This window comes from Canis aureus, chromosome 23 (genome assembly GCF_053574225.1).
Source record: "Canis aureus isolate CA01 chromosome 23, VMU_Caureus_v.1.0, whole genome shotgun sequence".
NCBI lineage: Eukaryota > Metazoa > Chordata > Mammalia > Carnivora > Canidae > Canis > Canis aureus.
In genome coordinates, this window is record NC_135633.1 from 44,367,670 (window position 1) to 44,388,770 (window position 21,101).

General features: G+C 36.3%; 1 protein-coding gene across 6 annotated transcripts in view; it reads left to right on the top strand.

Moving 5' to 3' along the window:
- Positions 1-21,101, top strand: part of DEUP1 (deuterosome assembly protein 1) — a 101,697-nt gene that overhangs the window by 32,188 nt on the left and 48,408 nt on the right. For all 6 annotated transcript variants that reach the window (XM_077867443.1, XM_077867446.1, XM_077867445.1 and 3 more), the window contains exons 6-10: positions 270-383; positions 2,543-2,785; positions 10,950-11,095; positions 14,254-14,359; positions 19,363-19,560. In XM_077867443.1, coding sequence (XP_077723569.1) covers positions 270-383; positions 2,543-2,785; positions 10,950-11,095; positions 14,254-14,359; positions 19,363-19,560 — 807 coding nt within the window. The remainder of the gene's footprint in view (positions 1-269; positions 384-2,542; positions 2,786-10,949; positions 11,096-14,253; positions 14,360-19,362; positions 19,561-21,101) is intronic.

Below are 21,101 nucleotides of genomic sequence, written 5' to 3' on the forward strand. Positions count from 1 at the left end.
GGGACAAAATCACTAAGTCAGTCCAAGCCCCATCCCATAAAAACCAACAAGCAAACAAGCTAAGGATACAGGTTTGGTGATAAGAATCAGAAGCTATATCTAGTAATAAATCCAAGATTAGTGATTTAATATTTATTTTTTTCCAAATGGGGAAAGAATGGATGTAGTTCTTTAAAATGAAGATGTACAAATGAAAGAAGCCTTAATCATTGTGCTTTTAAATGAATAATTTTCTTCAATTTATGTTTGTCCCTCCACTTTTTTAAAAGGAATTTAGAGCAAAGTCAAGAGAATGGGACAAGCAAGAGATACTATATCAGACTCATCTGGTTTCTTTAGATGCTCAACAAAAATTATTATCTGAGAAGTGTAATCAATTTCAGGTACATGATCTACTACTTATAAAAAATTAGAGGTTAACTATTATTACTATCTTTGTAATCTTATTACAGATAGAGATGCCAGCCAAGGGAAAATAACCAGCGTATGTCTAATACTGGGTAAAGTTGCAAGTGCATGATAATTTGTAATGATGACTTTAGTCTACATGTCTCAACGGATGGTACTTTTAAAAGTGTCCATTGTTATTATGTCATTAAATAACATCTGTTTTTGCATGCTTATGGGCAAGTCACTTAGAAAGTCTGAGATTGCTTGGTCCCTGACCTCAAGAACCTTACAGCTTAGAGGTAGAGCTAACACATGTACATATTTATAGATAATTAATGGCAGGCGAATGGGAAATCTTTTAGAGTTCAGAGGAATAAGGAAAAAATTTGGGCTGAGTTAGTGAGGAAATATCCTCCAGCAGGGGTAGGACTAGGGTTGGGCCTTGAAGAATGGATGGATTTTGAAATATTTTGGGTGGTGGAAGTAACAAGTGAAAATCACTGAGGCAAGAGAGCAAAAGGCAAATTCTGGGTGTAGAAAGTGGGCCAATTGGCTGGGAGTCCCTGTGGAAGGTGAGGAAGGGTTGGAGATGGTGAGTTGAATACAGATTATATAATAAGCCTTAAAGTCTTGGCCAAGGAATTTGGAATTTTTATTAAAGCCAGTGAGAAACTACGGTTTTTGTTTGATTTTGTTTTTGTTTCTTATTTTGCATTCTTTAAGGTACTTACATAAATTACATTACATAAGTTATATATGTTCTCTGAATTTAACAATACAAAAATAACATGAAATTAATAGCTTCATCTTCTCCATTCTTATCAATTTAATACAAACATTTAATAGGTGTTTTTCTTTCTATACTTTTTCTTTTGTTTGTACAAACATGTAAAATGTGTATTTGGGAGAATTTGTATATTTTTCCTTTTTAAAACTTTGTTGTTTTATTTAATTATCCCTCCTCATGCATATTCTTTCAAGTCATTACTTAATTCTCCATAATACTGAATAGAATTTGGTTTCTATTACAATATGTATCATAGTATATAGTAGATATATATACCATAATTCTTTTTTACTGATGAACATTCAGGTTGTTTCTATATTTTTGCTAATACTATAACAAATATCCTTGTATTTACATCTTTAAATGCTAGTATTTTTCTTTTGTTAGAGTAAAAATCCTAGAAATGATTCTTGAGCCAAAGGGTATTGTGTCCATTCAAATTTTTATTTTTATCTTTTTTAAAGATTTTATTTATTTATTCATGAGAGACAGAGAGAGAGAGAGAGGCAGAAACACAGGCAGAGGGAGAAGCAGGCTCCACGCAGGGAGCCCGACGTGGGACTCGATCCCAGGTCTCCAGGATCACACCCCAGACCGAAGGTGGTGCTAAACCGCTGAGCCACCAGGGCTGACCCCCAATTTTTAAATATATACTAGCATATCACTTCCTAAAAGGTTATAGTAATTTCCATTCATTAACTGTCTATGGGTGTACCTGTACTTTCACCAACATGGAATGTTATTAGCCTTTTGATTTTTACCAATTTGGACTGATAGTAGATTTACTTGATTTGTTTTGCATCTCTCTGACTACTTGTAAGGTTGAGTATCTCTTTGTATCCTTCTTAGTCTTTTCCATTTCCTTTTCTATGAATTGCCTGTTTATAAACACCAATTTTTCTTTTGTGTTCTCTTTTTCTTGTGGATGTATAGAAGTTTTTGTACATTAAGAATTATTGGCCCTTGTTATATGTGTTGACAACTTTTTCCTGTAGTCCAGCTGTTTTTGTTTAATTGTTTATTTTGCATATTTTTCATCATATAGACATTTTCAACTATTGTGTAATTATACCCACAATTTTCCTCTACAAAATATTCTTTCTTGCTTGATAAGACTTCTCTACCCCAAATCCCCTCCCCTACTCTGCATCTTTGCTCTGAAGTTCTACAAATACATTTTCTCTTTAGGTCATCAGAAATTGAAATTTTTAAAAAACACAAGACTGAATTACAAAGAGCGAAGCTCCATTATAAACATATTGAAAGATATTTTTCCCAAGTCTTTTCTATCACTCTTGAATGTTATTTATGGAAGCTTAAATATGATATTCTTCACTTCATTAACACAGTCTTAATTTTTCTCAGAAACAGGCACAAAGTTACCAAACTCAACTAAGTGGTAAAAAACCATGCACAGAAGACAGCAGCTCAGAAGATCCTCGGTTGATGTGTGAACCAGATCACAGTTGCGAAACCAGTGAAAGAGATGAGTTCATTATTGAAAAACTAAAGTCAGCTGTGAGTGAAATAGCATTCAGCAGGAATAAGTTACAGGATGAAAACCAGAAGCTCTTACAAGAACTGAAGATGTACCAAAGACAATGCCAGGTGATTATTTTCCAACTGATATTGCCCACAAGTTGTAGAAATGAGTACTCAACAGGTACATGGATTAGAAAGCTAATATTCTATTCCATGTGTAAGTTCAGATCATATTTCCTCTTAGCAAATTATTCTTACTTGATGAGTAAATTCAGTAATCTCATAGATGCTTTACTCCACCAGGGTGAACCTCAGTTCTGCAGTAGTATCAGAATAATGCATTACCAGGACAGCGTAACAGCGCTTGCTTACAGACCTCTATGCCCTACACCCGTGGCCCCACGATTCTCTCTGACCCTGAGCCTCTTGGACTTGCAGGAATCCTGGGTTGGAGACCCAGGAAATCAGTAAGGGTTCAACAATCTAATTACCTCAATGAGAGGCATGGAGGCCACTTCCTGTGATTTATCACGGTTTACTTTACCATAGTCATTTACCAAGTAGCCTGGAGTTTGGGGGGTGTTTGTTTGTTTTTTGAGTAATGTAATGTCCACATTGGCAGATGGGATCACTGGTTATTCTAAGCATTAATTTTCTTCTTAACCCAACAGTCTTGTCTATCTCTTCCTTCTTTCCTTTCTTTCTTTCTTTCTTTCTTTCTTTCTTTCTTTCTTTCTTTCTTTCTTTCTTTCTTTCTTTCTTTCTTTCTTTCTTTCTTTCTTTCTTTCTTTCTTTCTTTCTTTCTTTCTTTCTTTCTTTCTTTCTTTCTTTCTTTCTTTCTCTTTCTCTTTTTTTCTTGTTTACTTCTGCATCACTAAGAAGGGTATACAGCATTCATCAAAATTGGTCATCACCAATTTCTGTACTAAATATGTACATTGGGTACATATTTATGGATATCCCAGTTACTTGACCCATTCTATAGTTTTATCCCCTGTTTTGGTCTCATCTCCCACCTACAAGCACTCAGCCTTTTTCTACCAATCCCAACATGTTGACTGGCCCATTCTTAGTCCGACTCTATTCCTTCCTCATGCTGAGATATACTTTGGAGGTCACTATGTGAGCAGACTTCCATTTCTCTAAGATATTTCTTGGGATCTTCTGCCACTTAAACTCCCAGGGTCATTTTTTAGTCTTGGGCCAACTCCTCATCCCCCCATCCTGCCACATTATATATGGGATTAGTTCTCTTACTTCTTTCTCTGCCAGCATCTACTCCTCCATGTTCCTCTATCCCCATGTCCGCAGGGGGGCAGAACACAAGACTCCCAGCTTCTCTTCCATGGCATTTCTAAGAGAAATACATCTCCTCCGTCCCCAAATCCAGCTTTGTTTGGGAAGGGAGGTGTTATTCTAACACAAATCAGAATATAGATGTAAACAAACAAAACAAGCTAAAAACGGAAATGCTAAACACTGAACAAGTCATAAATCATCTAGAAATTGACGGGATACTGCTGATGTTTTCTCCAGCTTTGCTGTAATAGAAATAAGACTAGTCCTTACTCTTCTACTCTAGAGGTTGTCTAGGTGGCTCCCAGTGTTCAGCTTGCCAGTCAGCCCACCTGGTCCCGTTTTAGCTGGGTTTACAGGACTACTGATTCTGATGGGATTTTCTGTCAGGAGCTCATTTCTCCATCTCCCCAGGCAGGGGACACATGCCCTTGGCTTTGAGTTAAAGACATTCTGCAGCTCTCTTTGTACTGCTAGAATCTGTACAAAGATCACAATAAGTAAGGAGAGTATATTTCTGGGTCGTTCCTGAATATTCTCCCCTGCGCTTTAGGTCATCCAGCACAGACTGAGGAGTTAGTCCTCTTTGTCCCTTGTGGAGGTCTTTTTGGTTCTGGTCCCCAGAAATCTACTTTCCGTTCTGCTGTCTTTAGTTTGCTCTAGACATATTTCACTAGTGAGCCCAGATAGAAAGTTCGCTCCTATGCTTCAGTGAAGTTCAGCTTCTTCACCAACATCTTCATTTTAATCTTGCCGAAAGAATTTTGTTTGGACCTCTTACAGCATCCAAGAACATCCTCTTTTATAGACTGAGGCTCTTTTACGGGCTTTTGGTTCTCCAGCTCACTTATGAAATATAAATAGCCACTGTACCCTGTATTCTAGAAAGAGCCTCTGTTCCACCCTCTTGGCAGCATGACTGACTTTCTCTATAATGCTTTCCTTGACCAGCTCCACCCTTCTCCTTCTCAGAACTTTATCTTTTATATGTTTCCAGGAAGGGAACATTGGAAAATCTTGTTCAAAGAAAGAATGTTGCAAACAGAGGAAGAGTATACATTGAGAAACATTCATAAATTCCCATTCCCAGTTCAAGTTGTAATCTCTACCCTCTCTCCAAGTGAATGCTTCAGGTGAATACTTTTCACATTGACACTCCTATTGACAAGAAGAGAGAAAGTGCAACCAGAGAGTGTGAACGGGTAGCAGGAAGTTAGGCCTAGGACCAAGGCCAAGGCCTCCCTGTCTTTAGCAATATCATTTAATTGATTTACCCTCCTGACCCAAGTTCAACAGAATATGACTCATATGCTGCCCCCCCCCCGCCCCCACCCAAGGTCTCTACAAACTTCTAAGGGCTTACTGTGCTGTACTCCTGAGAAGGCTCCCTAGGTCATCTAGGCTAGGGAAAGTCCATGTCATCCACTTTGACTTTTCCTGAGATATACATATATGAATGTACATAATAATTTACTAATGTTCCTGAATACATACTAACAAAATAAAAACCCAGCTACTCATAAAAGTCAATAAATCATGAAGACTCTTATTGATGTTTATACCAAAGGTTATAAAATAACAGTATTGATTGCCCCTAATGTGGTGTCTTTCCTTTAAATCCGTGATTCTCTTAATTAAAAAAAATAAAAAATAAAAAAAAAAATAAATCCGTGATTCTCTAGTGGAGTGATTTTGCTCCCCAAGTGACATCTAGCAATGCTTGGATACATTTTTGGTTGTCACAACAGGAGAAAGGGGTGCCATTGGCATCTGGTGGGTAGAGGCCAGATATGCTATTACACATCCTGTAATGCACAAGACAACGCCCAAAACAAAGAATTATCCAGACCAAAGCTTAAATAGTGCTGAGGTTCAGAAAGCTGGCTTTAACTTTTGCAATTTTTCTGATATTCTTCACCAGTAATTGTTTTACGATGTTTTCCATAGTTAATGATACATTTTAATATGACTGTTATTTACTTATTTTTATCTATATGCCGACTTCTATGAGAAAATTCATCAAAGTTATTTTCACAGATTTTTTTCTTCACTAAAAAAAATAATAATAATTTAGTTATTTTAGGAACATTATTAAATTTAAACTAAAAATCTCCATTTTATATTTTACGGAAGAATCACATGTATTAAAAACAAACCAAAGTATTCTGGAGTATGCTTACATAAAAATATGTTAAAGCTTTAATGAAAAGATCTTTAAGGAGTAATTTGGTTCAAAATCTTAAGGTAGCTAACATCAGATTTCTACTCCCAAGAAAACACTACTTACTCTTGATTCACTTAGAAGAAAAAAATGCTGAAATTAATGCTATTATTTGGCCTTTTCCCTGTTTTATTTCCAAATTTGACCTATGTTTCATTCTCTTGATTTAAAGCATATACTAAATAAGAAGATAATCAATTATTTACTATTTGGTAGCTTATTTGAAGGTTTAAAAAATCCCTGCTTCTCTCAAACCATTAGGCAAATTTCTAACTAAACAGATGGGCCTTTAACTTGTTTTACAAAATTTATATTTTACCAAATGGTAATAATTAGAGGTAAATAATCACTTAACCAGTGCATGTGTTTAGAAAGAAGTTTCTCTTCTCTTTTTGCAAACCTGTCATATGACAGTGTTCCACATCTTGCGCATGAATTTAGAAAGACAACCATTTCAATTTGAATGTCACTTATTGTATATAAAATTCTCTTTAGTTTACAACACATTTTAATGCCAGATGCATCTGAATTTTCACATGAATCACATCTTCTAACTTGTCTTTCCACAACTTTGAAATGTGTCAGTATACATATTAATTCCATTGCATATATTTATTTTCTATGGTGTACACACATTTTTAAAATGTGTTGCATTTCCCATTGGAGGTTAATGACAAAAAGAAATCGTTCTCACCTTTCTAATATCTATGCCTTCCCATAAATGACCTTTTTTGTTTACTTGTTAATGTGTCATTAAGGTACTAGAGCAACACTCTCCAGAAATATATGTCCAGAAATATAATGCAAGCAACAAACATAATTTAAATTTTTCTAGTAACCACATTAAAAGAAGCCATAAGAAATGAATGAAACAAATACATAATAGTAATCTATTTTATTCAACATATCTCTAAAGTATTATCATTTCAACATAAAATCAATGTAAAAAGTTACTAATGAGGTAGCGATATTTTACATTTCTTCTCATACTAAGTCCTCAAAATCTGGTGTGTATTTACACCTACAACCTATCTCAATTTGGAAGCCAAGTAGTCACTGGAAACACTTGATCTGTGTTTAGATGTCATAAAATTTACAGTTCAAAAAGTAGATTTACAGGGATGCCTGTCTGGCTCAGTTGGTAGAGCATGCAACTCTTGACCCTGGGGTTGTGAGTTTACTTTTTAAAAAAGTAGATTAACATACCTAAATTGTTCCAAACAAATTTGAGAGTATTCTAGTAACTGAATCAAGTACTGAAGAATCATTTTCCTAATACTGGCATCCACAGTGACAAATAATTAATTTGATTTTTCTGCAAAAGCATGCCAATTTTAAAACTACTTCTAAGTTAAGTAAATGCCCTAATTCTGTGTCAACTCAGTATTATTAACATTGAATTCAAAGGGATATTGCATAAGTCAAAAAACGACTCTCAATTTATCAATACCAGCAAAGCCTCTTTTCTTGTACTTTCATTGCCTAAGTTTACATAATTCTGTCAATTATAATTAAAAGCTTTTGCATATTCATGTTAGAAAAATGTTTCAAATCATTATTACTGATTTGTATTATGAAAAGTTTCAATTTTAACATAAATTCTCGTACCTTTGTAGCTAGATCATTAATAAGTTTTTTTTTCCCTTAGTGACATGGTATCTCCAAATATCATTCTTACAGGTATTATTTTCTAAAAACAGTAAACAAGCTATTATTATCACATTTTACAGAATTGTAATTACCTGTAGCTCATGGTGACTGCATTTTATTGGCCCGAAGTTAGGGCCATTTTATACTTCCCTTCCCCAAATGAAGGAAGACCTCATTGCCTACATGCAACTTCAAGTCGTGGCAAATTTGCAAGGCAGATGATGCCTTCTTCAGTTGGTCAAAGTAATGGATGACATTCACATCAAGTTGTTTTTCTACTTGCTAATCTATTGTTTCACATTTGTTTATTTTGAAATTTTAGGCTCATCTGAAAAATCCCCTCTTTGAAACAAGGACTTTATTCAAGCACATCTTTGCCCAACAAGTTTATTAAATCACCTAGTTGAATATATTTTTGCTTTTATTTCCAAGTCAACCAGGAACTTCTGAGGCTAAAGTATTGCAGTGAGGTCCTTCACCAAACCCACGTCTTGGGTCTCTTGGAAAATAATATAAATTTAAGGGTTTGGTTTAAAAAAAAAGTTTTGTTTTTTTTTTAAGATTTTATTTATTTATTCATGAGAGACACAGAGAGAGAGAGAGGCAGAGAAATGACAGAGGGAGAAACAGGCTCCCATCCAAGGAGCCCGATACAGGACTAGATCCAGGGTCTCCAGGATCAGGCCCTGGGCCAAAGGTGGCGCCAAACCGCTGAGCCACCTGGGCTGCCTAAGCTTAAAAAAAAAGTTTATCTGGAAACTTGTATGTCTTATTCTGTTTCCATAATTATATTTCTAGGCTCCTTGAATTTTGGGGTAGGAGTTAATGAATAAGAAAATATATGCCCAAAGCTTGTACATGAAATTTTATAGCAATCTTATTCATAATGGCCAAAAAGAAGAAACATCAAATGTCCATCAACTGATGAATTAATAAAATGTGGTATATTCATACAATTAAATATTATCCATCAACAAAAAGGAATAAAATACTGATACATGCTGTAACATGAATGAACCTTGAAAGAATTATGCTGAGGGAAAGAAGCCAGGCACAAAGGCTACATATTGTATGACTCCACTTGTGTGAAACGTTCAGAATAGACAATTCCATTAGAGATAGGACATACGTTAGTGGTTGCCAGGGACTAGGAGGAGGAAAAATGGGAAGTGACTACTAATGGGTATTGGGTTTATTTTGGTTGTGATGAAACTGTTCTGGAATTAGTAGTAATGCTTGTGAATATACTAAAATCCATTGAATTTTATACTTCAAGTGGGTGAATCTTATGGTAATTGGATTATATTTGAATAAATCTGTTATTCCTATATACAAAGAGTTATTTTACAGATGACTTTTAAAAATACCTATAATCAGGATGCCTGGGTGACTCAGTGGTTAAGTGTCTGCCTTTGGCTCAGAGCGTGATCCTGGATTCCCGGGGATCGGGGATCTAGTTGGGCTCCCTGCGGGGAGCCTGTTTCTCCTTCTGGCTGTGTCTGCCTCTCTCTGTGTGTCTCTCATGATTAAATAAATAAAATCTTTTTTAAAATGCCTATAATGTTTTCTACAGCTTTTATTAGGAACCTCCTGTGCTTATAACACCCCACCCTCTCTTTACCAATAAGCTACAGATCTGTTCCACTAATTTTGCATGAAAAAAATTATTTTTGCATTTTGAATGTTCCAATTGGACTTTTAGACAAAAGACCTGGATTTTTCTTTTCCAAAATCTGCCACTTGTAAGCTATGTGACTTTGGAAGAAGTCTGGCCCTCAATTTCCTCATCTACTGTAGTGGCAATGGATTTGATGACCTGGGTAAGGTACACTTAATAGTTTCCCTGTGTAAGTGAGTAGAAGAAACCTGATGATTTAGAAGGACTCTGCCAAAATAACCTTTCTCCCAGAGAACAGCCAAGTACTGCTGGAGAAAATCACTCAATAGGTCATGGTCACAAATCTCGGATGAGTACTCACCACTAGCAGAAATTCTCTTGTGTTGCTCCAATCAGCTAATTCTCCCATTCACATTGCAATCCATTTCAAACCCTCTCCACTCTTAAAAATCACTCCCATGAGGGCACCTGGGTGGCTTGGTTGGTTAAGCATCTGCCTTTGGCTCAGGTCATGATCTTGGCGGGGAGAGGGCCTAGGATCAAGCCTGCATTGGGCTCCCTGTTCAGTGGGGAGTCTGCTTCTCCCTTTGCCCATCCCCCTGCTCTCTCTCTCGCTCTCTCTCTCTCAAATAAATAAAATATTTTTAAAAAATCACTCCCATGCCCCCACCTCCCCTTCTCCTTCTAGTGACATCATTTTACTTCCCAAGGAAAATAGAAACCAACAGAGAACCACTGTTATCTCTCCATATCCAGATGCCTATACTTGTCTACATTCCATTTTCCTTCCTTCTTTCCTTTTGCTTTAGGCAAATCTCTTCCACTTGGACTTTGGGACCCACTCCACCCACCTTCCCAGGAACCGAAACCATTACTGTTATTCTTCCTCTCTCCTGCCTGGACCCTTTCCAACAGCTTTCAAACTTGCTCAGGCATCTCAACAAAATAAACAAAATAAAACACTAGATTCACAGGATTGCTGATGTTTCTAGTTGTTGGATAAAGTAGGGCTATTACTGGGCAATAAAGACATAGACCATGGTTTATAACTCTTTGTATTGGTCAGCTTTGAAATTAGATTCTTCTTGACTATTGTCTTTAAATTGGGAATTACTGGCATTAATCCAAATTTCACACATTAGTATTTTATTCCTACTTTTATGATTCTCTCAAATTCACATACAGTGTGACTGGATTTGGTTGGTGATTTGATTATTCTTTATCACTAGACTATAAGCTCACTGAGAACAGAGTCTATGTATCTTCAGTGTTTTGTTTTTTGTTTTTTGTTTTCTTCAGTGTTAAGCACATAATAAGGACTCAGCAAATATTTGTTGAGTAAATGAATGAAGGAATGAAATTCTGTAAGACAGAGCCAACCAAGGAAGGACTCAATAGCAGTTCATTTAGAATTAGGCTAGTTCACAGATGTTAAATATTTTTAAATATATTATAATCACAATACCCAAATGTGTGCATTGAACCTGTTTGATGTTTTTATGTAGGCCATGGAAGCAGGACTCTCAGAGGTGAAAAGTGAGTTGCAGTCACGTGATGATCTCTTGAGAATTATTGAAATGGAACGATTGCAGCTGCACAGAGAATTATTAAAAATAGGAGAGTGCCAAAATACTCAAGAAAATAAAAAAAGGTATATTCTTTATACTCAGCAGCCTGAGAGAAACTGTTCAAGATATGATGTTGGAATATCTTAAGAGTTTTATATTTAAACTAGAATAATAAGTCTATTTGTTTTGTATTAACATCCTGTTAATTATTGGGTAATATTATGGATTAAAAACAAAATCTGTGATGATTTCATCTTCAAAATGAATATATTTACTTATCTAGAAAATTGTTTCATGTTCTGATTTATGGATACTTACCTATCACAGTGAGTGAGAAATTTTCTTAGAACTTTTATTTTTCAGGATATTGTAAAAACAATAGTATAGAACTGATATTTAATTGTATATGTTAATAAATAAGATTTATTCCCTATTTTCAAATGCTTTTGATTGCCTATAAGCCAAGTAACTGTTATTAACTTTTTCACTTGTAAATGTTATATTTATTTTGGCCTCCATAATCACTACCTTGTCAATTCCTTTAAGGGTTTTGTTAGAACAGATTTTTTTTCCTCTTTTAAAATCAGGCAGATATTGTGTATCCCATAATCACAAAGGAAATGGGACTGCTAAGGATTATGAAATGTTCATACTTATGAGTAGAAAATTTGACTGTCCAAACAATTCATTGATGTTCTAATTCTCATTGGAACTTGAATCCTTCTCAAGTCTGAAGGCTGATGGAAGGCCAATGAGAGGATTTTAAAAACTGACTAACCAAATGGTAAGGGATATTTTATTGAAAGATGATTACCTTGCTTTAAAGGCAATAATTATTTCTTTAAAGTTGCTGGACTTGCTTGAATTTTTTGAGCTCTACACTTAACAAGAAATGGCAAATTAAGCTTCCTAAAAATGACCTATTGTGTGTCTCACCAAGGATGTAAAATGCCTATTAGCCAGTCAGCAATATAGAGTGCTCCACATGCAAGCTATAGACCATCGTCACTGATCATTAACAAATCTATTGAAAAAATATAATGTGCAAGGCACTGTTCCAGTGGGGTTAGTTGATGAGAAATGTCTTTGTACAAAGAATGTCTATGCCTAAAAATATAAGAAATTTCCTAGAAAAGCAAACCTTTCACCCCCATCTGCCTCTTGATTTGTGGAAGAACATTGTAGGTACTTCCATGTGGACCTGTCTTACAACGCCAATGCCGAATTCCAGGCATTGCCAACTTATCTTCAATACATGACTTCATTCAAAATTTTGTGGTTATTCACATAGTTGTTGTTATGCCTAATGCCAGTCTCTATTTAAATTGGCATTTATTTGGGTCTCTAAACTTCAGTTTTCTTACTTGGAGGGTATTCCTCAATTCTAGTATTCTGAGATCTGATGGAAAGATAGATATTTAACTTTTCACAGCTAACATTATATTTCAGACTTAAGGCCTAGTCTTCTCAGCCTTCATATTTCCAATGGAAAGTTTCTAATCCTTTTGGTTTGTTCTCATATGAATGTAATTCCAATGTATTGTTTTGGTTTCTTTTCTTTGGACTGTGTTTCTTCTTTCCAGTTGTATTAAGGTGAAGCAGCCCAGGCTTCTTAGTGCAGATGCACAATAGTTTTATAGAAGTAGCATAGTAATGCTTTTACTCATTTTCAGAACCTTTCTCAATAATACTAAGATCTTGTTACCTTTTCCTTTTTTTTTTTTTTTTTTTTTTAGCTACTGAAGCACCTTGGGCTGATACGTTCTGAGAGTTATTAAAAATATTTCCAACTCTCCTTTCCTACATGACAAGTGATAATTCCTTTATATATTATTATTAGCATTTTACATTAGCATGATTATTGTTTTCTTCTTTTAACTTACCTGCGTTGATGTTTGACATTTGTTCCAGTCGCTCAGTGAAATTTACAAGACAATCATGAGGTTTTTTTCCCCCCAATCAGTTCAGCATTCCACTCCCTGAAATTCCTTAAGAAGAATTGAAAAATAAGAAATGTCATTTTTCACTCCTTTCAAATAATAGCAAATAAGAAAAATTTAAGACTGATTCTGAAATAATGTTGGAGGAGAATATTAGATAAAATGTTCACAATATATTACTGAGTAGGATACAAAAGGGGACTGAAAAATAATGCGTGTGATACATTTTAATTGTATGAGAAACATATGTATTTATACACATGTACATAGAAAAAAGATAATTAATATACACAAAAATGCCAACAATGATTTTCTTCTGATGATGACATTATACTAGTATATACTCTGATATACTCTGTTTTCTACAGTTAACACATATATTTGATAGAAGAAAAGCAATCCAGTCTAGATAAAGTACCTAGGGAATATCACTATTCATTTATACCTTTTTTAAAGATCCCTTTATTTTCAATATTTCCCTCAGTTATTTTTCAATCACTACTTGGATTTTGTGTTGTGTGGTTTAGGTTTTTGATTGATGGAACCTTTTAAAAAGTTCTTTGGACATCTGAAATTGTACTCACTTACAGGTGGGTACATCGCTCAAAACACCAGACTTTACCAGATTAGGCAAGCAATAGCATGCTAGTGTCCTTGCCTGACTATCTTTCTTTTTCTTTTTTAATGAGTTTTCATTTACCAACTTCCCTGATGTAGAAGTGAACCTGCTTGTATTTCTCCAAACTTCCTGTAGAAATGGTACTTTTTATACTAGTTTCTGCTTTTCCCCTCTGGTATCCATATGTGCTAGCAATTCTATTTTGTAAATTAAGCAGCCAAGGAACAGATGTATTTGAGCTTTCTCTGGGTAGACTGTCACATTTAGTCATTTTGGATCACTTTTATGGAGAAGTTGCCCCCCTCTGACTTCTGCTGACATAGTTCCTTCCCATGATGCATAAGCAGGTTAGATGTGTTTCCCTTTTCTTTAAGGGGGTTCCAAGTTATTTTATATAAAAATCTTATCTACATATGCAAACCCAGTATTCTGCCAATTTTCAGTGTATAATTGAAATTCCATATTAATTGCTACCTCTTATTTTTTTCACTAAAACCATTTGCACTCAGTTAAATATGTAAATACTTATGGGATCTGAATGTATGAGAATTTGCAATTTCTGGAACCAGAAGTTTTCCAATAAACTAATAGTCTATCTCTGCAACCTACGATAGTCTAAATCAACGACAGAATCAGGACAGTTTACCAAGTTAAGTTTTTTTTTTTTCACTTTAATTTGTAGAGTTGAATCCTCTTATTCACCTTCTACTAAAGAACTAGAAAGGAAAAGGAAAGAGCTGTTCTCAGTGACCCTAGATCAACAAAATCATGAAAAAGAATTGAATAAGGTATGGAAAATAATGCGCTTCATCCTTTCAGGCAGATCTGAAGTCTCTGAACACAAAGGGAAGAGGAAAACCGTCCTTCACATTCCCTTCTTTTTCCTTCTGTATTTTCCCCTAAGAGAATAACCTACCAGGCTGCTAATTCTTACATTTTTCTGCACAGTGCTATAAAAGACACAAACCTTCCATCCTCATTGTGCCTCTGGGAAACTGTGGCTCCATCACAGGTAGCTTACAGCAAGAAGTATGAGAGCCCAGACTCAGGCATCCATCTGTCTAGTAGGTACATAAGCTTGGGGAAGTGGCCTGTGCCAGATGCTAGGGTTCCTCATTTCTAGGATGGGGATGGGATCCTAAGCACCTGCCTCATACAATTCTGATGAGGCTTAAAGGGGTGAATAATGACTTTGCTACCTAAATAGCACTCCCCATGCGCCAGGAGGGGCTCTAAGGGCCTAACAAACCTCAGCTCATTGATTCTTCATAACCACTTTAGGAGGTAGGTACTAATACCATCTTTTACGTTTGAGGACAGTCAAGCACAGAAAAGTTAGGTAATTTTCCCCATATTACACAGCAACCAGGCAGATTGATCATATTTGAATTCAGGCAATCTGACTCCAGAGTCCATACTCTTCCCTTAGGTTAAAATCCATTTAAAAAATGCACATCAGGGATCCCTGGGTGGCGCAGTGGTTTGGCGCCTGCCTTTGGCTCAGGGCGTGATCCTGGAGACCCGGGATCGAATCCCACGTCGGCTCCCGGTGCGTGGAGCCTGCTTCTCCCTCTGCTCTCTCTCTCTCTCTCTCTCTCTCTCTCTCTCTGTGACTATCATAAATAAATTAAGAAAAAAAATTAAAAAAAAAATAAAAATAAAAACGCACATCAGATGCTTAGAGCAGGGCCTGCCTAGCTCAGATGAAGCACCCAACAAGCGAAGGCTGCCACTGTTAATGGTTGCACCCACCTTTTGTCACTGAACACCTAACTGGTGCCAAGTAATCTGCCAGGAGCTGGGAATACAAGCATGGATAAGGCCTGGGCACTGTCCTCAAAGGCCGTGTGGTTCTCAACTCTCTACCACAAGTATATTCTCTTCTCCCTATAGCAAAATCTAGTTGGAGTTTCCTTTCCATGAGCTTATCATGGCTTCTACTCATGTCTCTGGTCTTTAGGTTTGAGGACCACACCTAGATATTCAATGTTATATGATCTAAACAGTTGTTAAAAGTAGGGAAAACCTGGGCATGGCTTCGAATCATCATTTATCCCAGCACAGAGCCTGACACACAAAAGTGAAAATAAATATTTGGAGAACAAATGAATTAATATCAAGGTTATGATCTCCCATACCTGAAGAGGCTCATAAATTTAGTTGTCGTGTGTATAAATTCAACATTTATTGCACATCTAGTATGACTATATCTATTCTGCTTATTTCTGTAGGAAATACAGTGACACAAAAGACAAATCCTGTCTCCCAAAGAGTTGACTGTCAGGTAGCTAGTAAGTGTAGAAAAGGTATTATGAATTAATGATCATTTTCCTTATATTTTTGCTTAATTCCATGAAACTGATTTTACTATTTAAACATAGAATTTTTTTAAAAACTGTTCTTTATTGGTGTCTGCAATGAACGCATTATGATAAAAAGACTGATTAAAGCCACCTAAAGTATATTTATACCGTTCTTAACCTCATAGACTTGATAACACTTTGAATAACAAGGAATCTACTGACACTGCACAGTTGTGCTCTGAAGGAAGAGAACACTAGGCACAAATTCTCTTCATAGGCTCTTGGAGACCTCTAGATAATGCACTGCTGTGCAGGAAAGGTAACAAATGAATTGTGTATAAATAGCTATAGCTCCCAGGAAGTGTTTGTGGAGAGCATTTCTATTCTCTTGTAATAAAAGCAACAAGAGCCATGTATTATGAATCTTGCAAGTGTTTTATTTCTCTTTTTTCAGTGTAGAACTATTTTTGTCATGTATTCCGTGATGAAATTGACATTTTTAATTAATAAAGCCAAAAGTCATTTAGAGCTCAGTAAATTAATCTCATTTAGAGGGAAGCTTTGCAGGAGAACATGTTTTAATATCTAAATGCTCTGAAAAAAATAAAAATAGTTTACTCCTTTTTCATGATAGTATATTCATCTTTTTTACATTTTGAAAGTTCCATTTTAAGAGAACATGTTAACTACACAACAGGGATGCAATCAGCAAAATCCAAACTGGGACAAACCACAGAAGAACCCCATTGTTTCATCAAATAAATTATAAAGAGAAAAATTGGAGAGAGGAGGTTGGAGATGAAAGCAGACATGTGACATTGTCCTCAGGGTGAGGATATCTGTACCTCTCTCTCCTAGTCTCTTCCTTTTAGGGCTGGGTGATAGGCCCACCCCTTCTCTTCTCTGGGAGTCTTTTTTTTTTTTTTTTTTTACTCATCTGTTTAATGATGGGGTTGGGGTTATACCATGTGACTCCTAAGGTCATTTCCAACTCTGAAAAAATTTTTTTTTTTAAGGGTCAAGGGAGGGACAGAGGGAGAAGGGGAGAGGGTATCCTAAGCAGGCTCCACACCCAGTGCAGAGCCTAACATAGGACTCAATCTCACAACCCTGAGATCATGACCTGGGCTGAAATTGAGTCGGGCCCTTAACTGACTGAGCCACCCAGTCATCCCCCACAACTCTGAAATTCTAAAAATGTTAATAATAGGAATAGAGGGATGCCTGGCTGGCTCAGCGGTTGGGCGCCTGCCTTCGGCTCAGGTAGTGATCCCAGGATACCGGATGGAGTCCCGCATCGGGCTCCCTGCATAGAGCCTGCTTCTCCCTCTGCCTATGTTTCTGCCTCTCTCTCTCAGTCTGTGTCTCTCATGAATAAATAAATACATCTTTAAAAATAATAATAATAGGAATAGACTCACATAAGGGGTTGGTGGCATAGAGCTGAGGACAGGTCGAGTTTTCCTTCTGAACATGCATCATTTGTATGTTAGGTCTTCCCATGCTTGCTTGTTCCAATGTGTGAACTACCTTCCAGGATTCTGCTCACAGGGGTTACAAAGCACAATGGGTAAGGTCCTGGAATCAGACTGCCTGCCACCAGGAATGTGACTGTGGAGAGTTATGTATGTAACATCTCATTCCACAAAATAGAGAACTGCTCTAGGAGTTAAATGAGATGATATATGTAGACTACCAGAATACACACAACCACATACAAAAAGAGAGGCTTTACAAAGATGTGAGCCAGTATCCAAACTTAGATCACAATTCAAACAAACAACATACTCATTACAATCTTGATAAAATTTTAAATTCGAATACTTCCTGGATATGTGATGATATTGAGGAATTGTTAATTTTTTAAGGTACGATATTGGTCTTCTGGCTATGTTAAAAGAAAGAGTGCCCTTATTCTTTTACAGATATATCCTGAAATATTTCAAGATGAAATGAAAAAAAAGTAAATTTTAGAAGTTCCCTAAGGAAATTCATATAAATCTCTGTACATGGACTCCGTTAAACTCTCCAGCCTTATTTCTCACAACATGCCCAGTCCTGTCCACTCCAGACTCCTCTTGCTTCACTGGGTGTGCATGCTCTCTCTGGCTCCTAGAACCTTTACTGCACTCTTTGCCAGGAGGCCCTTCTCCATCCCTGCCTTCCATCTGGCTTCCAATTCATCCTTCAGTCTTTGATGTCCCCTCCTCTTGGAAGCCCATCCTGACATCCCCAGGCTGGGTTAAGCACCCTTCTACCACATACCACTGACATGCATTGCTCCTCTGTGTTCTGTTTATTTTTGTTTCCCCCAATGGACTACGATTTTCTTGAGATTGGTGATTATGTATTTTATCTCCAAATCTCAAGAATTAGACGTGGTGAATCATTTCTAGAAAGGTGGTAAGAGGCTGAACCAAAGACAGTGGTAGTAGAAATGGAGAGCAGAGGAGAGATTTAGGAGAAACTGAAGTACAAGGGACAGAATTTGCTGCTTGACTGCATTGTCAGGTGGGGAGGAGCCCAAGGTTATCCAGAGGTCAGTGACAAGGAAGGCCTAACTATGGTTAAGAATTGGACAGTCCACAGGCTTAAGAGGAAGAGATGATGCATTTTCATAGACACTTTCAGTGTGAAATTTATCATAACGTGATTCTGAAAAACATAATGTTTAGTCACAAATAATACACACAATTTAGGCAAAAAAAAAAAAAAAACACTGAATTTAAAGCTAAGAGTCCTAAGTTCTATTCCTAGCTCTGCCAGTTAATAGCTTTTTGACCTTGAGCAAGTCACTTAACTTTGCTAAGCCAATTTTTCTCCCTAAAAACCTGCTTGGTCCATATGCCTCTAGGTAGTGAGTCCTGCGTCTTTCCACCACACATTCTGCAGTGGTCATTTGATGGGTGTAAAGTTAAGTTATAGGGTGCCTAGAGATGACAGTAAGGCATTATGCACTAAAATTTTAAGAGGGTAGATCTCATGGTAAGCATTCTTACTACAAAAAAAAATTTTAAGCAAAAAAGGAACAAGGAAACTTTTGGAGGTAATGGTTATGATTATTATGTAGGTTGTGATGATAGTAACATGAGTATATGTCCAAACTCGCCAAATTGTATACGATAATTATGTAGTCTTTGAAGACTATTTATACCTCAGTAATGCTGGGAGGCTAAGTACTTCATTATATTTTGTTCACCTTCCTGTCAAAGTAGTTATCAAAGCAGTATCAGTAATAAGTGATGATTTGCATATAATAGAAAATAGATGTGAGAAATGGAATTTTGAATTTGAAAGGAAAAAAGTAAATGAGCCATTTATTGTAAGTATCTATTTTTAATTCATCATTGATCAGAAAAGGTGGGTAAAGTGGGGCCTGCCAAAGGTTTAAGATAGGACAGGAAGACTGAGCATGGCTAACAAAAGCCTTAAGCTGCTTGACAAATAAAAAGATTTGTTAATATTTGCCTGGAATATATCTGCTGCAGATAAGAAGCCAACTCTATCAGGAGGAAGAGTACCATGGCTCTGAGCAGGAAAGAATGAGGAATGAAATCTCTGACCTAACAGAGGAGCTCCATCAGAAGGAGATCACTATAGCAACTATCATGAAGAAAGCTGCCCTTCTGGAAAGACAGCTAAAAATGGAGTTAGAAATAAAAGAAAAAATGTTAGCAAAACAACAGGTATGCAAGAGGGCAGGATGGCACTTTCCAGGTCACTGTGTTGCACAGTAGTCTTCCTCCTTGACTAATAAAGCATTGGATTTCTTGATATTGTTTCTGAGACTAGCATCCCGGAAATGCTTGGTGGAGCCACATAAAACCTTTGCGAAATAATGCAAAGTGTGGGACACCTAGGTGGTTCATTCGGTTGGTTAAGCGTCTGCCTTGGGCTTGGGTCATGATCCTGGAATGCTGGGATTGTGGTCCCAGAAACCAGTGCCTCATGGGGCTCTCTGCTCAGTGGGAAGCCTGCTTCCCCCCTTCTCCCACTGCCCCTCCGCCTGCTCATGCTTGCTCTCTCTTGCTGACTTTGTCTCAAGTAAATAAAATCTTTAAAAAAAAATAATGCGAAGTATCATCAAAAGAGAACCAAGGGAAAAGTGATGACACAAGATAATTGCACTAAATCTCATCCTAACATTTTCTTGTGACACATATTTTGATCACCTCCCACAGAATGCTCTAGTCAAAGATTTCTTCCTGAATTTATTTTCTGTAGTTCCATTAATATTTTTGTCTTTAAGAAAAAGCCTCTATTCCAGCTTTTTGTGGATACTTCTTACCCCCATTTTATATATTTATTAAGGAGGAGTAAAAAAAATGGATGTTGAAACATGAAAATTATTCCATATTTACTGAACTCGATGCACCATATGGTTCATGGTGAAAGAAAAACAACAATTATACCATTCTACTATTAAAATACTGCAAGTAACTTTGAAGTCCACCCCTCCCTCCTTTGGCTTCCTCCTTTTTCTCCTCCCTTTCTTTCATCCTATTTCTTTTGAAATTCCTCAATCCTTTACTCATCATCAAATTGATGATCTGTTATTAAAAGCATGAGGTTTATCTGCTTTTCTTACCCCAAATCAAAAGGCTTTGAGGGCACCATTCAATGACTTTCTAGGCATATGAGGGTCACTTCACAAATAAGATGGCTATTTAAATCCTGTGTGTTATAAAAACAAGATCTGACTTTGCCCAATTATAAGCCATAAACTATGATAAATTCATACAATACACAGGAAAACAGCATAGATGAGATAGTAGCATTGATTGTACTGCTATAGGAAAAGATATTTTAGAAGTATTAACAGTGATTCGGGTAGTTGGATTATGAATGAATTACTTTCTTTATACTTTTATGCGTTTTTAGGTTTTTGATCAGGAGAATATATTTTGTAATCTACAAAGTAAATAAATCATTTTAAGGGAAGTGTTTTCTATAGAAATGAGGCCTATCTAAGTAAAAGAGCAGATGTGTGTAAGTACTAGTCAAGTAGAAGAAATCAGGGAAAAATAAATTAGACAGAATAAAGTAGTCATCAGACAGAGAGCGAGAGAGAGAGAGAGAGAGAGAAAGTAGTTTGGCAGAAATACTAGAAAGAACAAAATTAAACATAAAAGTAATATTTTCGTATTATAAAAATTAATTAGGTAATGAAGAATTCAATGGGCATTGTTATTAGAGCATGTTTTTAAATCGTGATTTTTCTGGTGTT